This window comes from Cryptotermes secundus, unplaced genomic scaffold, assembly GCF_002891405.2.
Source record: "Cryptotermes secundus unplaced genomic scaffold, Csec_1.0 scaffold215, whole genome shotgun sequence".
Taxonomy (NCBI): Eukaryota; Metazoa; Arthropoda; class Insecta; order Blattodea; family Kalotermitidae; genus Cryptotermes; species Cryptotermes secundus.
The window spans coordinates 1,024,483-1,044,176 of NW_019743150.1; the positions used below are offsets into that span (position 1 = coordinate 1,024,483).

Consider the following 19,694-nt stretch of genomic DNA (forward strand, 5'->3'; position numbering starts at 1 on the left):
TTTAACTGTCATTGTGAGAACCTTAAATCCTACATATCGAATGAAATCTGTACATCTGTACCACTGGCACTCTACTTTCAACTATATTTAACAGGAATGAAAACGTTATAATTTCTATACTGCACTATCTGTTTTTATTGACTGGTCTTCTGGGATGTGACACCATGTAGTTTGGTAAACAAGTTCCATCTTCTCGGAAGATGAATTAGTCTATCTTCCGCCTATAAATATTGGTACCTATTTACCGAATTACATGATTATCACATCCCAGAACACTATCATGTTGTTACTCACCGCAGTGAAAACTTTAAATCTTCCAACTGCTACTCTGACCATTAAATTTTAACTTTTTGCTTTATTCATCCAACATGTCTCATTTACATTTTACATAATTTCTTTCTTTTTTTTTTTTAAATTTGCATCAACCCACTGATAGCACCAAGCTGCTTGATGGCAAATGTAGTTGCACAGAAAAACCCACAACACTTTCCTGAAATGACCTCCAAACTGAAATATTTCATATAATCACTTGTTCTTTCAATCTAAACATCAGTATGTCACATTCCATGCTATCAACAGAAATGCTATACTGATTGCTTGATGAGCCAGTTTCTTCAGTTGTAAATATTTTACCGGAAGTACCCAAGGCGATCTAGTCAGTACCTGGTGTGCAAAGGGTTGATACTGTGGCAGTATCTTACAAACTGTTTTCTCTCATGCCAGATAGGCCTGATAAACGAAAGTAAAAAAGGGCTTAAATGCATGCATACAACTAACAAACAGATTTAGATTAGATCTAAAAAAAATAATAAGATAAAGCTTTGAACAGTTATTGCTTTTATGTGATGAGCAAGTCTTATAACCTCTGGCTTGTTGGGTGCTTCCTTATCTTCTGCTGCATTCTTTTTCAAGCAGTTGGCATGCGTCACAAGATGAGCATTACTCTTTAACCAATTAAATTCATGTAGCAGCTGCAATCCTTGACCACCATGTTCAAATGGAAGGTAGAACAGGTCACACAATAAGGCAAGATCTTCATGGGTTAGCTGGTCCTTTCCTGTCCTGCAACAGCAATGAATATCACCTTGAAGTACAGCAGTAACAAATGTCATGGAACTGATTATGAGCTAGATCAGTGAAATCTCCATTTAATATTTCTATCAGAGACAATGAGATTGAACCTTAAGGTAAGGAAAACTTTAACCTTAGCAGCTGTGTCACACTCATGTAATGTTAACATGTGTAGTCAAACTGACAGACCATTGCACTTAATGCTAATCCCAGCTCTCACATTAAAATTTGGCCATATTATTGTGGTTATGTTCAACCCTCTGTGAGGATGACAGCAGAGGTATACCCACCTGGAGACAAACTTCTGTTTATATGCATGAACCTGAGATATATTTACAGCCCTCAAAAAGAAGATGCTTCATTCTTCCAGTCATTACTGGATCAACATACAAATCCATATTCATATCCTCCTTCATGCATAAAAAAGTTTTAAGTTCAAAATTTATCACTGTCATATAATCTCAGGTTACTGTAGCAAGAAACTGTCCAAGGTTAACAGGCTGCATAAATGTAAGTTATGTGGCAGGTCACAAATAAGTAAGCATTCTTTGTTTCAGTGCATCATGTGTCCTGTAAGAAATGATAATATTGTGGCACGAAGACCTGTTGCTAGGGAATGACCACGAAATAAGTGGCAACCCCAATGCAAATTCAAATAAAATCAACTGGACATGCTGGGCCATCATATGTATGTTATAACAAAGTCTCCCATGACGCCTGTATAATGAAGTTTCCTAACCTTTCTGGCAGACTGGTACTGCCATCGTTCGTACATTCCACTATCATCGTACTTGAGCTGCAATTATTTGTGGGCTGAACAGGTTCGACCTGCATACTTGTCCCCGTTCCAGTTGTTGAAGACCCTGTCTCAGCCATGGAGATGTCTTCACCCCCTTCTAAGGAACTCTTGGCTGTATGCGTGGGAGAAGAGTGAGGCGGTGTGGGGTTACAGTCCATGGGTTCACCTGTGGATGTACTGGTGGTAGTGATCCCACTGCTAACAAGGGGGCTGGACTTAGTAGAATCATTGCATATGACCTGTAACAGCATATCTCTTATCAATGAAGACATCAAGTTCCTTTGTTGGTTTGTGGAAAAAAAAAATAATATTCATCATTACTTAACAATAAATCATAGCTAAAAATTCTATGAGTTGACATTTATGGTATATGTCTACAATTAATTCAACTTGAAGTAAAAGGTAAAGTTGTCGCTGTGATTAACTAATTAAGCACGACTCCAGTAAGGGGTATGGGGGACTGGATGTATAGCTCCACTTCAGCACTAGTTGGAAGTGAGTGGTCAGCTTCACACCCCAGGCCGCTTAACCCCCGGGGAAAGAGCCCCCAGTATCACTGGATACAAGGTTGGGTGGATCCCAGAGCCTGTCTGGAAGACTTGGACAGGAGAAAATTCTTGACCCTACAAGGACTTGAACTCCGACACCTCGGATGTCCAGCCCTCAGCCAGTCACTCTACCGGATCCCAATTCAACTTCAAGTACTATGCCTAAACAACACATGGGCCACACTTTATGGAACCAAGTGACCAAAAAGGCGGCCCTTTAAGACACTACAATCTGAAGAGTAGGAATGTTTAAGGGGTAGAAACAGAGGGGGATGCACAAAAGAGATAGATGAATGATTACGGCGCAAAGGCCAGTCTAAGCCCACCCCCTATTCATTCACTCATTCAAGCTTATATACTAATTTTTTTTTAAATCCCTTCTTTTTCACTACAAACAATTTGAAGGAGACTCATTTTACCACACAGTTTCCCCTTCCAACTTTATGAATGTAATAAACAGAATAAATTTTAAAGGATTCTAACAATGGTATATTACAATCAAAATTACTGGGTTTCTGGAAATTTCCCATCAGCTACTATCTGAAGGGAACGCAACATTATACAAACTGGGTCTTTATTTGTCCTTGGGTGAAAATGAGATGGGGGCACCTGCTCATACAAGCCCCCTAGAAGAGGTCATCTTAATCATTGCCCGCCCTACGTTATAGCTTGTTCAGAATACAAGATGATGGATAAAGTCCAGGAACCCAAGTAACCCTAAGTGAACAGAATGTCAGTTGTACTCATTCCAATTCATTCTATTACAGACCTTGGTTTCCGAGACCAATGAATTCATAACTGCACCAGGGCTTGGTTGTATCAAGCTGTCTGTGTTATTGCTGGTGACCTGTTGACAATGAGGATCCCGGTTAAGTATGATCACTATGAAAAGTTTGTCTCAAAACAAATACATTACACAATTACAAATATACTGGCATAATATGTGGCGTAATCCAAAAGTTATCGAAATTTGAATTTTGCGCGCGAATAGTTATGAGTATATCGGAATACGGCTAGGTGTCTCCTCACACATCCTTCTTGAATCAGTGTGGCAAGCGGCGTCGAGTTGAGTGGTTTGGTTTATTGTTGGTGAACGTTTTCCATTGTTATGTTTCCGTGAGTTTGCAGTTTTGCGATGGCTGACCTGACAGAGCAGCGTGTCTGTATAAAGTTTTGTTTCAAACTTGGGAAAACCACTGCAGAAACGCACCAAATGTTGAAGCAAGCTTTTGGTGAAAACAGTTTAGGCCAGACACAAACTTACAACTGGTATAAGCATTTTAAAAATGGCCAAACATCGACTGATGATGAAGATCATTTGGGACGGCCGTCAACTTGCACCACACCAGAAAATGTCGCGAAAGTTAGGGATCTGATTCTGCAAGATTGTAGACTGACCATCCAATAGCTCTGTAACACCTTGGGACTAACTTATGGTACATGTCAACGAAATTTGTGAGAGGAACTGAACATGAGGAGGATTGTGGCGAAGTTTGTGCCACGACTGCTGCAAAATGAACAGAAGCAGCAACGTATGTAAGATTTGAGGCTTTCACGGCGGTGACTATGAAGAAAGCAGTCTTCTGGGATTTGGCACCGTGTATATGTGGTGTTAACCGATGTTTCGGAGGAACGTATCGCCCCCATCTTCAGGGTAGAAGAAAAAGTATAAGAAATCTGCAAGCGACAACACCGTGAGAAACGGTAAAGCANCAAGTCCATGATGATCTGTTTTTTTGATATTGACGGGATTGTTCATAAGGAGTTTGTCCCTCCTGGTCAGTCAGTCAATAAAGAGTTCTATCGCAATGTTCTAGGGCGTTTGAGGAACACGTGGAGAAAACGTCCAGAGAAGTGGCGCATGAACAACTGGGTACTCCACCATGACAACGCACGACCGCATACAGCTTACATTGTGCAGGAATTTTTGGCCAAAAACAAGATGGCAGTTGTTCCCCACCCACCGTATTCACCATACTTCTCTTCCCCAAGATGAAAATCAAGTTGAAGGGGCGAAGATGTGATACAGTTGAGGAAATTCAAGCGGAAACGCAGACGGTACTAAACATCCTAACAAAGAAAGACTTCCAGGATGCATTTCAAAAGTCGCAGAAACGCTGGGATCTGTGTTTGTGCTCCCAATGGGACTACTTTGAAGGTGATGGTGCAGAATAAGATCTAGGTAAGATGTAATAGTTTTTATTAATGTATTTTGGGAACTTTTGGATTGCACCACGTATATATAGTACAGTTCCAAAATATGTACCAGGCAAAAGAATCCCAGACTCTTCTAAAATTACTTATTCAACTAATGCCCAGATATGCTTCATTACTGATCTAATGCCACTTCTTTCCTGCCATCCAGTACTTTATTACTGATCTAATTTATCCTTTAACGGTCGAATGTTTTATATATATATATGCATCAAGCAGCAACCCGTGTTGGCCGAATGTTATATATATATATATATACAGTTAGGCGAACAGCGCACAAAGATGCCAGCAGACACCAAGACCGAATGCAGACGCTGTCAACAGAACACCGCGGAATCGAAACCAAGGGAGAACCTTTAGGCTGTTCGGGGACAAACAACCTTTAGAAGGGAGCAATGTAACGTGTCTGGAATCCAGAAGAGTCACTTCTATGGAAACGCTAGAACAGACCGTTGCATAGGAAACAACAATCGCTCTATTGTAGTTCTAACAGGAGTCTCCATGGTTACAACAGAGGGTTCGTTGCATAGCAGCGACCGAGGCTATAAAACGGGGTTGAATGCATTCACACAGTGAGTCTGCTAGAAACTGCCAGAGAAGACAGTCCAGTATGGCCGAGATATTGTAAGCAGTCTTTGTAACACTGCAAGTGGTAATGATTGTAAGGTGTGAGCGAGTGGAATAAATTCGCTATATCAAACAACGGCGTAAACTTATTTGTAGCGTGACACACACAACACGCTACAATATATATATGACCCAGGACACTACACTCTTTGGGAGTGCTGACAGTTCAATCTTGGTTTTGAAACCAAAACAAACACACGCAAGTTCATGTCAGAGGTTTATTTGTTAGCTCTGAACAATGAAATCGTTTATCAGGGTACTGTCTTCGATACTATTTACGTTTATATATGACTGTTTATGACCAGGTCAGCCAAATATAGCCCAGCTTTGTTCTGAGAACTGAAGAGGAAATATTCATTGGCGCTTGCAGATCAGTGCTTCCACAGCTTTCAAGGAAGTGTGACATATTCAAGGATTGCTTTTCAGTGGCGAATTATCAGTTAGGAAGTCAGTGTTGGATTGTGTAAAATTTCTTCATCACTTAAAAAGTTAGTGTCAGACTGTAATATATTTCTTTGTATATTATTTTTATTGTGTCTCAGAAGAGGTATAAACCCACTGAGCCAGTATTACTTTGTGAGTAAAATGCATTTTCATCACTGAAACTTTCGGTATCAGTGTCAGACTGGCACGCTTTTCGACTACTATTACAGTTATTATTTTTTATTGCTAGTGGGGTGGGACTAAGTCCCTTGTACTGCAGCCACTTCCGGCCTATTGTACCACACTATTACAGTTACTTTGCATCACTATTTTGCGAGTCTTTGTCAATCAACAAAATTTATTAGATTTTGCTGGAAACCACCCTCCCCCCAAGATGGAACCTCAAAAACGTGCCCGGTATTCCAAACTTCTCCATGCAGAAGAACTGGAGGAAATATTGATGGAAGAGGAATCTGATGAAGAGTTAGAAGATATCAATGAGTTCATTGAACCTCAAGAAAATATGTCATCATAATCAGACAAAGAGGCAGAGGAAACGGAAATTAGGTTTTGTGATAGAAGACCCAGGGATTCGCCAAAGGTACTAGACTTCACTGGTCCTCCGAGTGGAATCAACAGATCAGCTGCTCCCAATATAAATGCACAGTCCTCTCCTTTTTCCATTTTCATTCTGTTTTTCCAGCAAATATTCCAGATCTTGTTACAAAAAACCAATAGATATTTCCACCAATTTATGGCATGCCAAGATGCTCCAGGCCCAACCAAAGGGAAACAAAGACGTTGTGTTTGTTCTCAAAATAAGAAAAGCAGAAGCACGCTCTACTATTGTAAAAAGTGTAATGTTGTGCTCTGCGTGGTGGACTGCTTCAAGAAGTGGCACACGCGCGTCAGAGTGTGAGGTATCGTAAACTGTGAAGTGACGCAGTTCAAACTCACATACAGTCTGAACAAAATATTATTGTATATAGTGTGATTATATTGTAACGTGTTTTGTTACTGAAGACACCGTTCGGATTGTTAATTGGTTTATTTAACCTACAAGTCTCGGCTACAATCGATTATAACACTGTTGCGTGGTTTCACACTTTATAACCCTATTCGCAATAATCTCTTCACTCTGTCCTAAGTAGTCTACACGTATTAATTACACGGGAGCTATATAAGTGTCACTGTATTACACATTCCCAATTACTTCTCAGTTATCACAAACTATCACTGATTATCACACACGCGTCTGGTTCTTCTTTCCACGACTGCTGCTATACTCCAACTGTCTTCGGCAGCTGCTACACTTCAACTCGCTTCGTAGGCTGTGTAGTTCTCTTATAAACCCTCACCCGGCAACAGGAAACACCTCACTTCCTTGTTGCCTGGTCGCCGTGTTTGCCGATAGCCTAGCAACACTGAGGGGCGTCCTCCATAGCGCAATGCGTCACAATATTTACAATATCACCATGATTCAAGGTTGAAGAAAAACAACAGGTAAGTCCTTTGCAATTTCATAACATATATATAATAAAGATTATATTTTACAAGTCATGACAAAATAAACCCAGTTAATTTTCATTTGTAAAACTTGTTCTTTTGTGTATATGTAGAAAATTTTATTGTCTTCCAGGTTCTTTTTAGTTCATATTTCTATGTTGCATAGAACGGAAAATATGAATTTTTTTCTGAAAGTCTGCGATGTTAAAGACTTAGGGCCATTTAAATTCTGGACGTAGGGGGCTGCCGGCAATTTAAAAGTCCGTACGTTAAAGGTTAATATTCAAACACCCTATGCTTCATTGCTGATCTACAGCCATTTCATTTTCAGATAAAAGCCCACCATCAAACCTTATCCCGAGTCGATTCAATCCAGTCCCTACCCTCACACCCACTTTCTCTAAGATTCATTTCAATACTACCCTCTCAGCTAGGCATAGGTCTCCCATACAGTCTCCTACTGAGGTTTCCAAATCAAAATTGTGACCATATTTATCATTTCTTCCTTGATTAAACCATCCAAATGAAGTTATATGAATGGTGCAAATTGTTAAGTTCAGTTTTCTCTATCCTCATGTTTTACTTTGATTTCTCAGGTTCAGAGAGTGCCCTCAGCACCTTGTTCTCAACATCCTCAATCTGGGTTCTTCCTCCTGAGTGACACCAAGTTTGGCACCCACACAAAAGATGATTACTACGATATCAAGGAGCCAAAACACCACCAAGGTCATTTGCTGGAATGAGGAAACAATTACACACATGCTAAAAGCAAAAAACTATAAAAAATGCCACTGCTGAGGTTACTTGAGGAAGACCTCCAGGTACTTCCTGGAGCAACATGGCTGGCTGGCTGGCTGGCACCATTTCTCAGTGACAAATAGGAAATGTCACCAGAATACCCCATTCCTGCTACATTAACATAAACAGTAGAAGAGCTAAAGATGTCCCTGTACTTAATTAATTAAGCACTATGCCATTACAACATATGGGGAGGGGAGGCATAGCTCCATGATTTTTTATCTTGGCATTAAACAGAAAAACGGTAAGCTTCATGCCCTGACCATTCTGCAAAGTATCAAAAAATGTCTTGTCCCAGCACTGAATCACACCCCAACCAACCATCCATCCACAATATTAATATAACTTATTACTATACCTTGAAACCAGCAGTACGTCTCACATCTACTTACCGAGCTGCATACTTCTGCCAAGGCTTGCAGCTGATTTGAATTAACAACTGGAATGCTGCCAGACGAGCAGCTGGTAGTGGTGGTGGTTGTCACACTCATACAAGTGTTGACAGAAGGAATAATGGGAACAGGAACGGCAGCAGCAACCAACTGTTGAGGTTTGGCAATGGGACCCCACACTGCTTTTGGCCTACTGAACTCCTCTAACCACTCATTTATGGCATTTCGAAGGGCACGTCGAGGATGGTACATGTTGGGGGAGAGAGTAGACGGAACATCCTCTCCAATTCCACCATCTTCAGTCTCAGTCTCTAGTTTGATATCGGCGCTCACTGAATCATCTGTAGGAATGTATGGCACACAAAATACCTTAGTGACTGTTATCACTGATGATATAAGATCTTCTTACTAAACATACAACTCCTGTTATGGAGAAACTTCAATTTTGTGTTTGTTTTTCCTGATTTTATGCATTTTTTTGTTTTGTCCTGGCCAAATGCTTGTAAGAACAGTGTTAAATTTTAACCAATTTAAGATCAACTCAAAATTGGTCTGGGATTGCTACCGAACCCTCATGGAACTGGTCAAACATAACAGGGTACAACTGATATGGGCGCTGGGGCATTGCTGGAAATGAAACAGCAGATCAATGGGCTAAGATTGGACCTGAACCAGCCTGTGGCATCTCTATAGGAGTTGGCAGAAAGGCAATCAGGGACTGAACAAATATGAAGTACAAGAAATACTGGGGATCCTTGACTGGACTCAGGCAAGCCAAGGGACTCATACAAGGACTCTCTGCTAAAAGAGCAAAGGAACTGTTGAAGTTAAAACAGGAAGGAGCTATGATGGGCGGTGGGACTACTTACAGGACAGTCACCTTAAAGGACACCTCTTCAAACTGAGACTAATAGTCCCACTTGTGAGAGGTGCCAAGAAGAAAATGAAACAGCCACACATATCCTGTGTGAATGTGAGGCCTTAGCTTATTTAAGATTGTCACTTGGGTCAATGCTTTATGGAACCAAGTGACTATTATGAAGCCCACAGGTACAAAATCCTGCGCTTCATTCGAAGCGCAGGATTCCTGAGGGGATAATTAAAAGGGGAAGCACAACAGATCACTGTAGGTCGGGATGCAAGGGCTGAGAAGGCCCACCCCCTTACACATTCATTACCAATTTAATGTTTCCTGAAATATAAGCTTTCCCCAATCTCACACTTCATTTTTCCACGTAAAATTTACTCCACTTTATGTTCATAACATTCTAAAATTCAAGGAAACACAAGTGTTGTTCTGCTCAAGTTTACAGTTCCCCTAGTAAAATAGATGTACCTTCACATACAAAAGTTTTTGAACTTCATATAAAATAACTCCATAGACTGAGAGCTGAACAAAAAATAAATAACATGGTATGTAGATTACAATACTTACATTGTGTTTAAACATGAATACATGAAATGTCATGTCAAAGTTATGGTATAAACCAACCCACAACTTTCCTTGCATTACCATTTCCACAGTTTCTTTTTTTTGTATGTGTGTGGTCCATTCAAAAGTGAAAAATCAAAGTTTAATGCAAACCTCCAACATACATAATTTATTATCCATGTGATAAGCTGCAAGATGGCCTGTTTTTCTTTGTACTGACAGCACCAATGAAGTCTTTCTTCAGCAAATAAACATGAAGTCCCAAAAAAGAACTTAAATGCCCATGTTCCTTCATATATTTCATTGTAGATCACGAGGTTAGGAAGAATTATAAATAAGAACACAACTGAATTGGTTGGCAGAAAAAGGGAGCATATCCAACCATTGAAATACAAATATGTTCCTTCTTTCAGCTAACCAATTCAATTAATGTCCATTAGTACAGTTGTCCAATGTGTTAAGTTTGTCAGATACAAAATTTCACATTAGCTACTGTCCTCCAACGGAATATAAACATATATTTCACACAGTTGGTGTTTTACATTCTATAAAAATTCCTTTAACAAAGATGCATAATTTTAAATAATGTTATGTTTCAGAACCTTACATTAAACAGTTTCATTGCTTCCACCAAAACAGTTTTTCACAGTTACAATGCTGGTAACTGACAACAAGAAATCAAGAACTCAATTTAGAACTGAGTGCTGACTTCTGTATCCCAACCCTCAAATAATCGATTTTTCATTTTCAACTTTTTGCCTGTAGGGGTCCTAAAATGAACTCTCTTTTCTCAATTAGCAATGTTATATTTTTCCTTCCTTTGATGAAAACATACTGCAATGCACTAGAAAGAGCCTCTTTTCTCACAATTACACTTTCCATCTTGTGACAGAAAACAGCATGAACTGGAAGAGCCATTTTCCTACCCACCAATACCACTGGCCCAAACCATGCTCCATTTCCTTACTCCTCCTGTAGACCTGAATAACTAACATCCTTAAAACATACCTCTGTAACAGAACCAACTCCTCACCCTACATACTTCAACACTGAAGATAAAGGCAGCATGTTCCTCTGAAACATCAGTATCTGCCCACAAGAACAAATCTTGTCACAACCCTGAGACCACAAATTGACCAGTGGTCATCACAGAAACCTCCAAACATATACAAGTACATAGGTGAGTGACCTCAGCAAGATCATCATACCATGTTTCACAAAAATCTGTCATCTGATTAAAAGTTATTAGGAGAAACAGTGATATGGACCAAAATACTACTAAGGCTAACCTTACTCATATAATTAACAAAAAAGCTAAACTTGAAGTCTCACAAACACTTACATAATGAAGAAAATACAAGACACTTACTAATACTGGGGTCTCTCTTGCCATCCACATTACACCTGCTCCACTGTGCTAGCGTATGAATGGCCACAAAGTTAGCTCCATATTCACAGTTGGGATTTGTGAGCACACCCCTTAACTTAGGAATAAGATCCGGAGAACGTCCTGAATAAGGTCCCAGAAATACACGTTTCTGGTCGTAATCATTGGCGTGCAGATTATCCCAAATCACTGGAGGGCGGCGCAACACGTCTGTTATCTCTTCTATTGATTCAACCGTTAATAACCGAGAAATTACCTTCGGACCTACGAAGTACAAGAAAACACAAAACACTGTAATGATATAACAATTAATAATGTAATTCAAAAACAAAAGAACAAGTATAATACTTACTCACTCACTCATGGAGCTGAGCCCTTCTTGAGGAGATGCCAATTCTGCAGCTACTCAAGAATTTCCCAGCATTTTATGGGACCTGAAGGTTCATTACTGTGTTCATAAGAGACCTCCACTGGTCCCTATCCTTAGTCAGATTAACCCAATCCGTACCATCCCATTCTATCTCTCTAAGATCCATTTTAATATTGATCACCCACCAACGCCTTGGCCTTCACAGTTGTCTCTTTCCTTCTGGCTTTCCCACCAATATCCTATATGCATTTCTCTTCTCCCCCATTCGTGCTACATGCCCTGCCCAATTCATCCTCCTTGACTTTATCATTCTAATTATACTTGGAGAAGAGTACAAGTTATGAAGCTCCTCATTATGTAGTTTTCTCCAACCTCCTGTCACTTCATCTCTCTTCGGTAAGAAGGCATATGAACGCCCTGTTCAAGTACAAATACCCACTTTTAACTTGTCTCTGGAAGACAGGAAAATGTAATTTTTTGCAGCATACACACAAAGGCTTGGGTCCTGTCCCTTATACCACAAATTCTTACCTCTTTTCTGAAGCACACATTGATACTCGCAGCATCTCCAGACCCACCAAGATAACAAAACCAGCTATGAAGATGCCTATGGGCAAATCATACTGTACATTATATTCTATTTATGTGCCTATATTTACTTACCTGTCCACATTATGTCTATTTCAGGAGCAAGTTTAGATCCTAGTGTATTGAGGTATTCCGAGTTTTGGACATTAGGAGTGGCACGAGCCGCACAGTACTGTGTTGGACATAACATAAAACGTGGTTGGCCCAGATGCTGAAACACTTCATTGCTGACAGATACCTGTAATCACATCAGGAACAATTTCAGTTTCATGAAATTGAGTGCAGGGCTGAACAAATTCCAACGGTGCCTAATATTTTCTGGTGTACAAGAAATCCCTAAATGATGAATGTGTTTCATTCGAAGTGTTTGTTCAAAAGCATTTCATTCAAAATTCAATTTATCATAGATATGTTATAAATGGTGGTTCAATGACTGAAAAAACTTCAGTAGCCTGGGTACTACTGTAACGCCAGCAATTAAACAATGCTGACAATTAAAACTGAAGCTTTCATGGTAAGTAAATACAATAAAACCTTCTCAGGTGGCCACTCATGTCCATCCATTTGATCTACACTCAGCCAAGTACCAAAGAAGATTTCAATATATCACACACTTAAGTTAAATTATAAGGTCATGCCATAGCTCAGGCAGTTAGTTGCTGGCTTCCCACTGTGGTGGCCCAGGTTCAAACCTGGGTCAGGTCATGCGGGATTTGTGGTGGACAAAGTGGCACTGAGGCAGGTTTTGTCCGGGTACTTTGGCTTCCCCGTCAATCTTCATTCCACCAACAGCTCCACAATCACCATCATCTATCATCAGAGGCTGGTACAATAGGCCAATAGTGGCCGCAGTACCAAGTGGACTCAGTCTCACCNCTAAATTACCTGAGCATGAGCAAATGACTGAAACACTTCTTTGTCTGCCTCGCACATTTCTGGCTCAATATCATCAAAAAGAAGTGCAAAGGCAGCGCAGCCAAACTGAGACACCTGTTCCAGTTTTCGCTTCAATGCAGCCACTTCTTTGGCACTAGAGTAGGTTATATCCAGACCAGGGGACAGAGCATAGTAAAATGTGATGCCATGATCCCGGGCTGAGGAGATCAGTCCTGCAGGGCAGTCAAACATTTCCATATCCACATCAGTAATCAGTTATGGCAATACTTCTCAAGTTTACACAGTGAGTGATCTGCTCAAGGATGTATTATCCTAACATGGCTGATAGTTATGCAAATCTCTTAAGGTCAGACAATCATACAGACATTCTGAGAACCAGTTGCACAACAAATAGAATATTTTTAGGATACCTGTGAGATGTTCAGCCTCTTCTACAGTGTACAGCTCTCGCCAATAGGCACGATGCTTATAGTCATCCTTTGGAGCATAAAGGTATGAATCCATTCCCCATTTCTTCAACCTGGCAATCAGAATAAAAACCTTTTTATCCAAATCACATATACAGGAACAGAATCAGCATGAATTCTGAGAGTTACACAAGAAAATAATTAAGTCCATGATACAATGTCTTCCATGATAAGCTAACAGTTACTCAACCAGCCAGTATGAACCCTGAAGGTTCATTACATCATCATCTGACTCTGTCCTACAATAATTAAACACCACTTTCATGAGCACCATTTTAATAACATCCTTCTGAATACTTCTAGGTCTCCAAAGTTTAATTTCCTTGAGGATTTCATACAGAAAATCTGTTATATATTTCTCATTTTACCCGCTTATGCTGTATATCCCATTTGCCCCATCCTCCATCAGCCAATCCTACTGCCACGGATTTTTTAAAATGCTCATAAACTCCAAGGTTAATGTAATTTTCATCTGCTTACCAGAAAAATAACATTACAACTAAATGTGTCATGACTTAAAATATGCTGCCAACTTCTGCTCTATGTAAAACATAAATGATGAGGTTCCTAACTATCAGATCATGAACACTTATTTCGAAGCATGCTTAATTCCCATACTGAATTCCACGGAATCATACGGCGAACAGTTTTTAAGCAAAACCACAGTACAATACTTACCTTCCTCTTAATTTATTGAAACAAAATTGGCCTTGCAAATCCTAATGTAGTTGATCTTGGTAAGAATCACAACTAATGTTTCAATACCTAGAAAAATCTGGACTGATAATATCCAGTGTCCTAATGAATTGGACAAAAGGTCAAACAGCATTTAAATTATCATATTCTATACTTTGGGGCCCTACTCCATTCAGAAGACATTACTGGTGGAATGCAGTTGAAGTACCTGATGATGGTCAGCTGGGGACGAAACATGTTGTAACAAGTGAAAATTCTAAGGAATAAAGTGGTTGCATTTTCGATGGAATTGTAACATAAATATTCTATGTGAAGGGAATACCCATCCTCAATATCAGTACTTAACAGCATGCCACGTCATGCTATACATGCTATGTACACTCTCATTGGCACTGAAGCAATGTTTCAGTGAACTTTCACTCATGATTTATGGAGATATCTTATTCTGTATTCAGAATCAAAATGTGAACTGGAAAGGCTTTCTCTTTCATGTGCCATAAGAAACCGCTGCATTGTGTGTAATTCTTGTATTTCTGAATTTTAGTTCTGGAATGAAATGTTTTATGTGGGCATGAAATGTGTCTCCAACTCCACACACTGTGCATATTTCAGATCAAAATGACGAGAATATTTCAATCACGGAGAGAGTGATGGGAAAGTGAACGAAAATTATATTACATGCCGCTTCATCATTTGTACACACCACCAAACACTATCAGAGTGAGTAAATCAAGGATGATATGGGCGGCAATATATCATGTACATGTAAGTTCAGGACTGTACATACAATTCTGTCAGAATACATGAAGGGAGGATATTGCTGATATATGAAAGAAAAGACTGGTTTCAGCTTGCAACACATCAAGCATCGCAAATAAAATATACTAATAACACGAACTCAAGTCAGAAGACATTTATGACACACGAACAAAAACATCAGTCCCTACAGGCAACTGGTTGGGCAGTACCTTGAGTAAGCCATTGCCAGTTCCTTCCAAATCCTTTCCAATTCATCATTCAATAATCATCCTACCATCTGACATACAATAATGTGAGTACTGACAGCTTTATCAAATTTACCACAGTACAATATGAACACATAGATAAATAGCAAAACATAGGTAACAAAGAAACCAAGAATGTCACCATGGAGAAAATAAACCAAGAAGGTGGAACAGATAAAACTGATTATTAAGTTAAAAATTGTTCACTAACTGAAACAGATATCTCCAAAGGACAATGTTACTCATAAAATTTGGCAGAAAGACAATATGACAAAAAAACCTGACATGAATGATGGTGGAACATGTCATGTTAAGTAAAGGCTTTCATGGAGGATTGTTTTATATGACTTTATTTACATGTGAAGTGAATACAACAGATACAGAACATACAAAACATGTCAACAGATGTTATGGAACAGATGGTGACACATAATGAATGAAATTAGTTTATGATGTGTCTGACAGCCTGCAATGGCATGAACAGTGCTGAACAGTTGGGATCTGTTACCATTGTGTTAGATATTAGTTCCTTTTACTAGAGAATCAAGAACCATCACAAAACACGTCAGGATACCTCATCTCACAAACTATCATGCCTAATTACATGAAGAACTAAGAGCCAAGGTGCTGTATACTTCATGTATAAAATCAGGTTGGGTACTGCATCCCATAACCACTGAAATAAGACGAATGATGCTACATTTGATGACATAAGGTAAAGCTGTCCCTGTACTTAACTAATTAAGCACTACACCATGAAGGCATATGGGGGAGTGGATGTATAGAGCCACATTTTCTTGACCTCAGCACTCGCTGGAGGTGAGTGGTCAGCTACACACCCCGGTCACTTATCCCCAGGGAACGAGCCCTCTGTACCAATTGGAGAGATGGTTGGGTGGACCCAAGAGCCAGTCTGGACAACGTGGAGAAAAGAGAATTCTTGATTCTACCGGGACCCAAACTCCGACCCCTCAGTTGTCCAGCCTGTAGCCAGTCATTTGATGATATATAACTTACTTTTGGAACAAATCTTTTCTCTGTTCTGTAGTCCAGGGTCTTCCATAAAAACCTGGAAAAAATTATATGATGTAAATAACCATATATACCCTATCTTTAAGATACACTGGCCGCTTCTCTTTGGCTCACAGAATACTGTGACAATATTAAGTTATTCCCCTACAGACACTTATGCTTGTATTAGTGAAGTCAGAATGATCATACCGTCTTATATTTAGACATAATCATATTTATCAAAATAAATCCAAATTCAGTGATGAAACAGGCTAGTTTCATCCAGTCCATGTACAATGTACCATGTACAATAAGCATAACTACATCAATTTTTTGGCAATTCTAGAAAATCATGTACTAAAGAAGCTCACACTCACTCACTCACTCACTCACACACACACACACACACACACACACATGCCAAATGTGAAATACTGCGTTCTGCTTCTCTCATTTTATGGATGATATATATTTGTATTATTACCTCCCACAGTTTTTAAATTCTTTGATACATGCCAGCCAATTTCCTGCTTTTTTTTTTAATCTAAAAGCTATATGGAATGAGCTTGCAACCAAAATTTGATGACCACAAAATCATCAATACTATATGAAAAAGGCTGACTTCACATTCTGGGCTCACTAAATGACTGCCCGACCTGTAAAACACAGGCCCTTACACTATACAGACACACACTATTTCAGACAAAAAATAAAATAAGTCTGGAGATTTCAGTAACTTTCCTAGGTTCCAAATGTGAAAACTATCTTGCTCTTATCATTTACAATAGAAATAAATGTAATATGTGGAACAAAACTCATGGATAAAATGTAGAATATTGTCTGAAATCATCATCACATGACAATCCAGAGGTTTTCTTAGTCCTCAGTTCTACCACTTTAGGTTTGGTTGTGTTGGAATATGTTAAAAGTCAAACTACATTGGTTTTGGAGAGTCCTAAACTGCATTCTGCATATTTACTAAAACTCAAACGCCTTAGTACACTTCTACAACAGTCTGAAGTGTATCCTGTTACTTTACTTTCAAAATCTAGTCATTATTCTATACATGAGGGGGAATTGTTTTACACCTACTCATTCTGTGCTACTTTACTCCTTTTCGTCATTAATCCTATTCAATTAAATTCAATAATGAACCGAAAGGCAAGTTTTCCAGGTCCCTGTTTGGTAATCAATATCTTTACTATGAAGAAAGCAGTCTTCTGGGATGTGGCACCGTGTAGATGTGGTGTTAACTGATGTTTCGGAGGAACATATCGCCTCCATCTTCAGGGCAGAAGGAAAAATAAATAATCCGCATGCGAAGAGGCTGTGAGAACCGGTACAAGCAGACTGGTGTTGGAAATAAACACAGCTATGCAAGTGCAGTGAAAAGAGGGGGGGGCACAAGTCTACATGGGAAATCAGTGGAGTGGGAGTGGGCAAGGGGCTGGAACAGAAGCAGGGTTTTGTATAAGATATTGTGTCGGGGGGAGAGAAAGGCAAGGTTAAAGGGAGGGCACTAACCCTTATGCTGAGGGGGTGGGGGGTTGCTATGTTAGTCGGTCATGGCCTGTGTAGCCTTGTGGATCTGGCGTCATGTCCCGGGGGGGGGGGTGNAGGGAACAGATGAGAGGCTTCCATGACTTGCTGAGACTTGACCACAAAGAGCATCAAGACAGCCTACATGCGGAGTTGGTGCTCCTGGTGGATGTATTCAGGAAGAATGGATACAACAACCAGCACATCCACAGAGTTCTCAACCGTTGGCCCAACATCAGCCGGCCTGAAGATAAACCAGGCTCAGTCGCCGTCCTTCCCTATGTAAGTACTATATTCAACGGTATCAGCAGAGTGCTGTTCCGGCACAATATCAAAGCAGTGGGCCTGCCTCCAAACAAATTATCCAGTTTCCTCCGGCCGGTCAAAGGTAGCCTGGGACTAAGGACACCGGGTGTATACAGTATCCCATGCGAGTGCGGCAAGGTCTATATTGAGCAGATGGGCCGCTACGTGGACATGAGGTTGAAGGAGCATCAGCAGCACATCCGTCTTGAATGACCAGACAAGTCAGCCATAGGTGAACACAGCATCGATCTGGGATATCGAATTCAGCTTCAGAATACCTCCATCCTCGCCACCAAGACCCAATATATGGATTGCATCATTAGGGAATCCATTGAGATTGAACTCCATCCCGAAAATATGAACAGGGAGTGAGGGGGGTTTGTCTCAGCATGGGAGCCTCTCATCTGTTCCCTAAACCCCACTCCCCGGCACATGACGCCAGATCCACAAGGCTACACAGGCCATGACCGACTAATATAGCAACCCCCAAACCCCTCAGCGTAAGGGTTAGTGCCCTCCCTTTAACCTTGCCTTTCTCTCCCCTGACACAATATCTTATACAAAACCCTGCTTCTGTTCCAGCCCCTTCCCCTCTCCCTCTCCACTAATTTCCCATGTAGACTTCCCCCCTTCACTGCACTCACATAGCTGTATTTCCAACACCAGTCTGCTTGTACCGGTTCTCACGGTCTCTTCGCTTGCGGATTATTTATTTTTTCTTCTACCCTGATGATGGAGGCGATATGTTCCTCCGAAACGTCGGTTAACACCACATCTACACGGTGCCACATCCCAAAAGACTGCTTTCTTCAGTCATCGCCGTGAAAACCTCAAATCTTATATAATATCTTTACTGTTCCTTTCAACCGCTCTACAGTTTACAAAGCAACTTGAAAACAGATCTCACGTTAAAAAATCGAAATCTATTTCAATGTATTTAAACATCGCAGATAACTGGGTATGTTTCGGATAGCATAAGAAAATTGTACTTTCAAATTTAAAGCGTAAATATTTTAAATACTTAACCTTAACTGCATACAAACTAAATGCGAATGCCAGTACAATGTTGTATTTGCTTTTTCGCATTACCTTCCACAACTCCACAAATAAAGTTCCCGTTTTTGGTATGCAAATTGTCAATAGCTGTACTCTTGTTATCCGCCATTTTCCTATTGAGACTTGCCGTTGGCGTCTCTTGAAAAACACCTATTGTCTATACGAGGTTCGCCTGTATATTCGAAAGCGCTCGAGTATTTCCGGCACAAACTACACTATAACACGGAACACAATTTGCAACAAATTCATTACCGGGCACGGCAGTTATCTAGATATGAAATAACCGAAATATTGGCTTAGGATTTCTCTAACCCATTCCTTCAGCTGTTTAATAACTTCACCCCCACATTTACCGACCTTTCCATTCGTGCTACACACCACCAACCCACCAATGAGATCCACACTGAGGTTCAATGGTGCCACCACCGACATTCTGAAGATACCAGCTTGCGGAGCCAACATTAAGATATACACCCTAGGAACAGGTATCTAGTAACACAGCGGATATTAGCTAGGCATATTTTCCAATTCACTTCGTTTACAGCCGCTGCAGAAGGTCCCAG

The 19,694-nt window shown here is 40.2% G+C and overlaps 1 protein-coding gene across 3 annotated transcripts in view; it reads right to left on the bottom strand.

The window, feature by feature from the left end:
* Positions 1 to 19,511, bottom strand: part of LOC111873810 (protein O-GlcNAcase) — a 35,615-nt gene extending 16,104 nt beyond the window's left edge. For 2 of the 3 annotated variants that reach the window (XM_023868791.2, XM_023868790.2), the window contains exons 1-10: positions 19,165 to 19,511; positions 16,237 to 16,288; positions 13,463 to 13,572; positions 13,041 to 13,264; positions 12,231 to 12,393; positions 11,180 to 11,461; positions 8,379 to 8,719; positions 3,188 to 3,265; positions 1,811 to 2,109; positions 864 to 1,062 (exon numbers count right to left, since the gene is read on the bottom strand). In XM_023868791.2, the coding sequence (XP_023724559.1) occupies positions 864 to 1,062; positions 1,811 to 2,109; positions 3,188 to 3,265; positions 8,379 to 8,719; positions 11,180 to 11,461; positions 12,231 to 12,393; positions 13,041 to 13,264; positions 13,463 to 13,572; positions 16,237 to 16,288; positions 19,165 to 19,240 (1,824 nt within the window). In that variant the 5' untranslated portion in view covers positions 19,241 to 19,511. Of the gene's footprint in view, positions 1 to 863; positions 1,063 to 1,810; positions 2,110 to 3,187; positions 3,266 to 8,378; positions 8,720 to 11,179; positions 11,462 to 12,230; positions 12,394 to 13,040; positions 13,265 to 13,462; positions 13,573 to 16,236; positions 16,289 to 19,101; positions 19,145 to 19,164 lie in introns of those variants that run through there. The other variant, XM_033755214.1, reaches the window with a different exon arrangement.
* Positions 19,512 to 19,694: the final 183 nt, after the last annotated feature.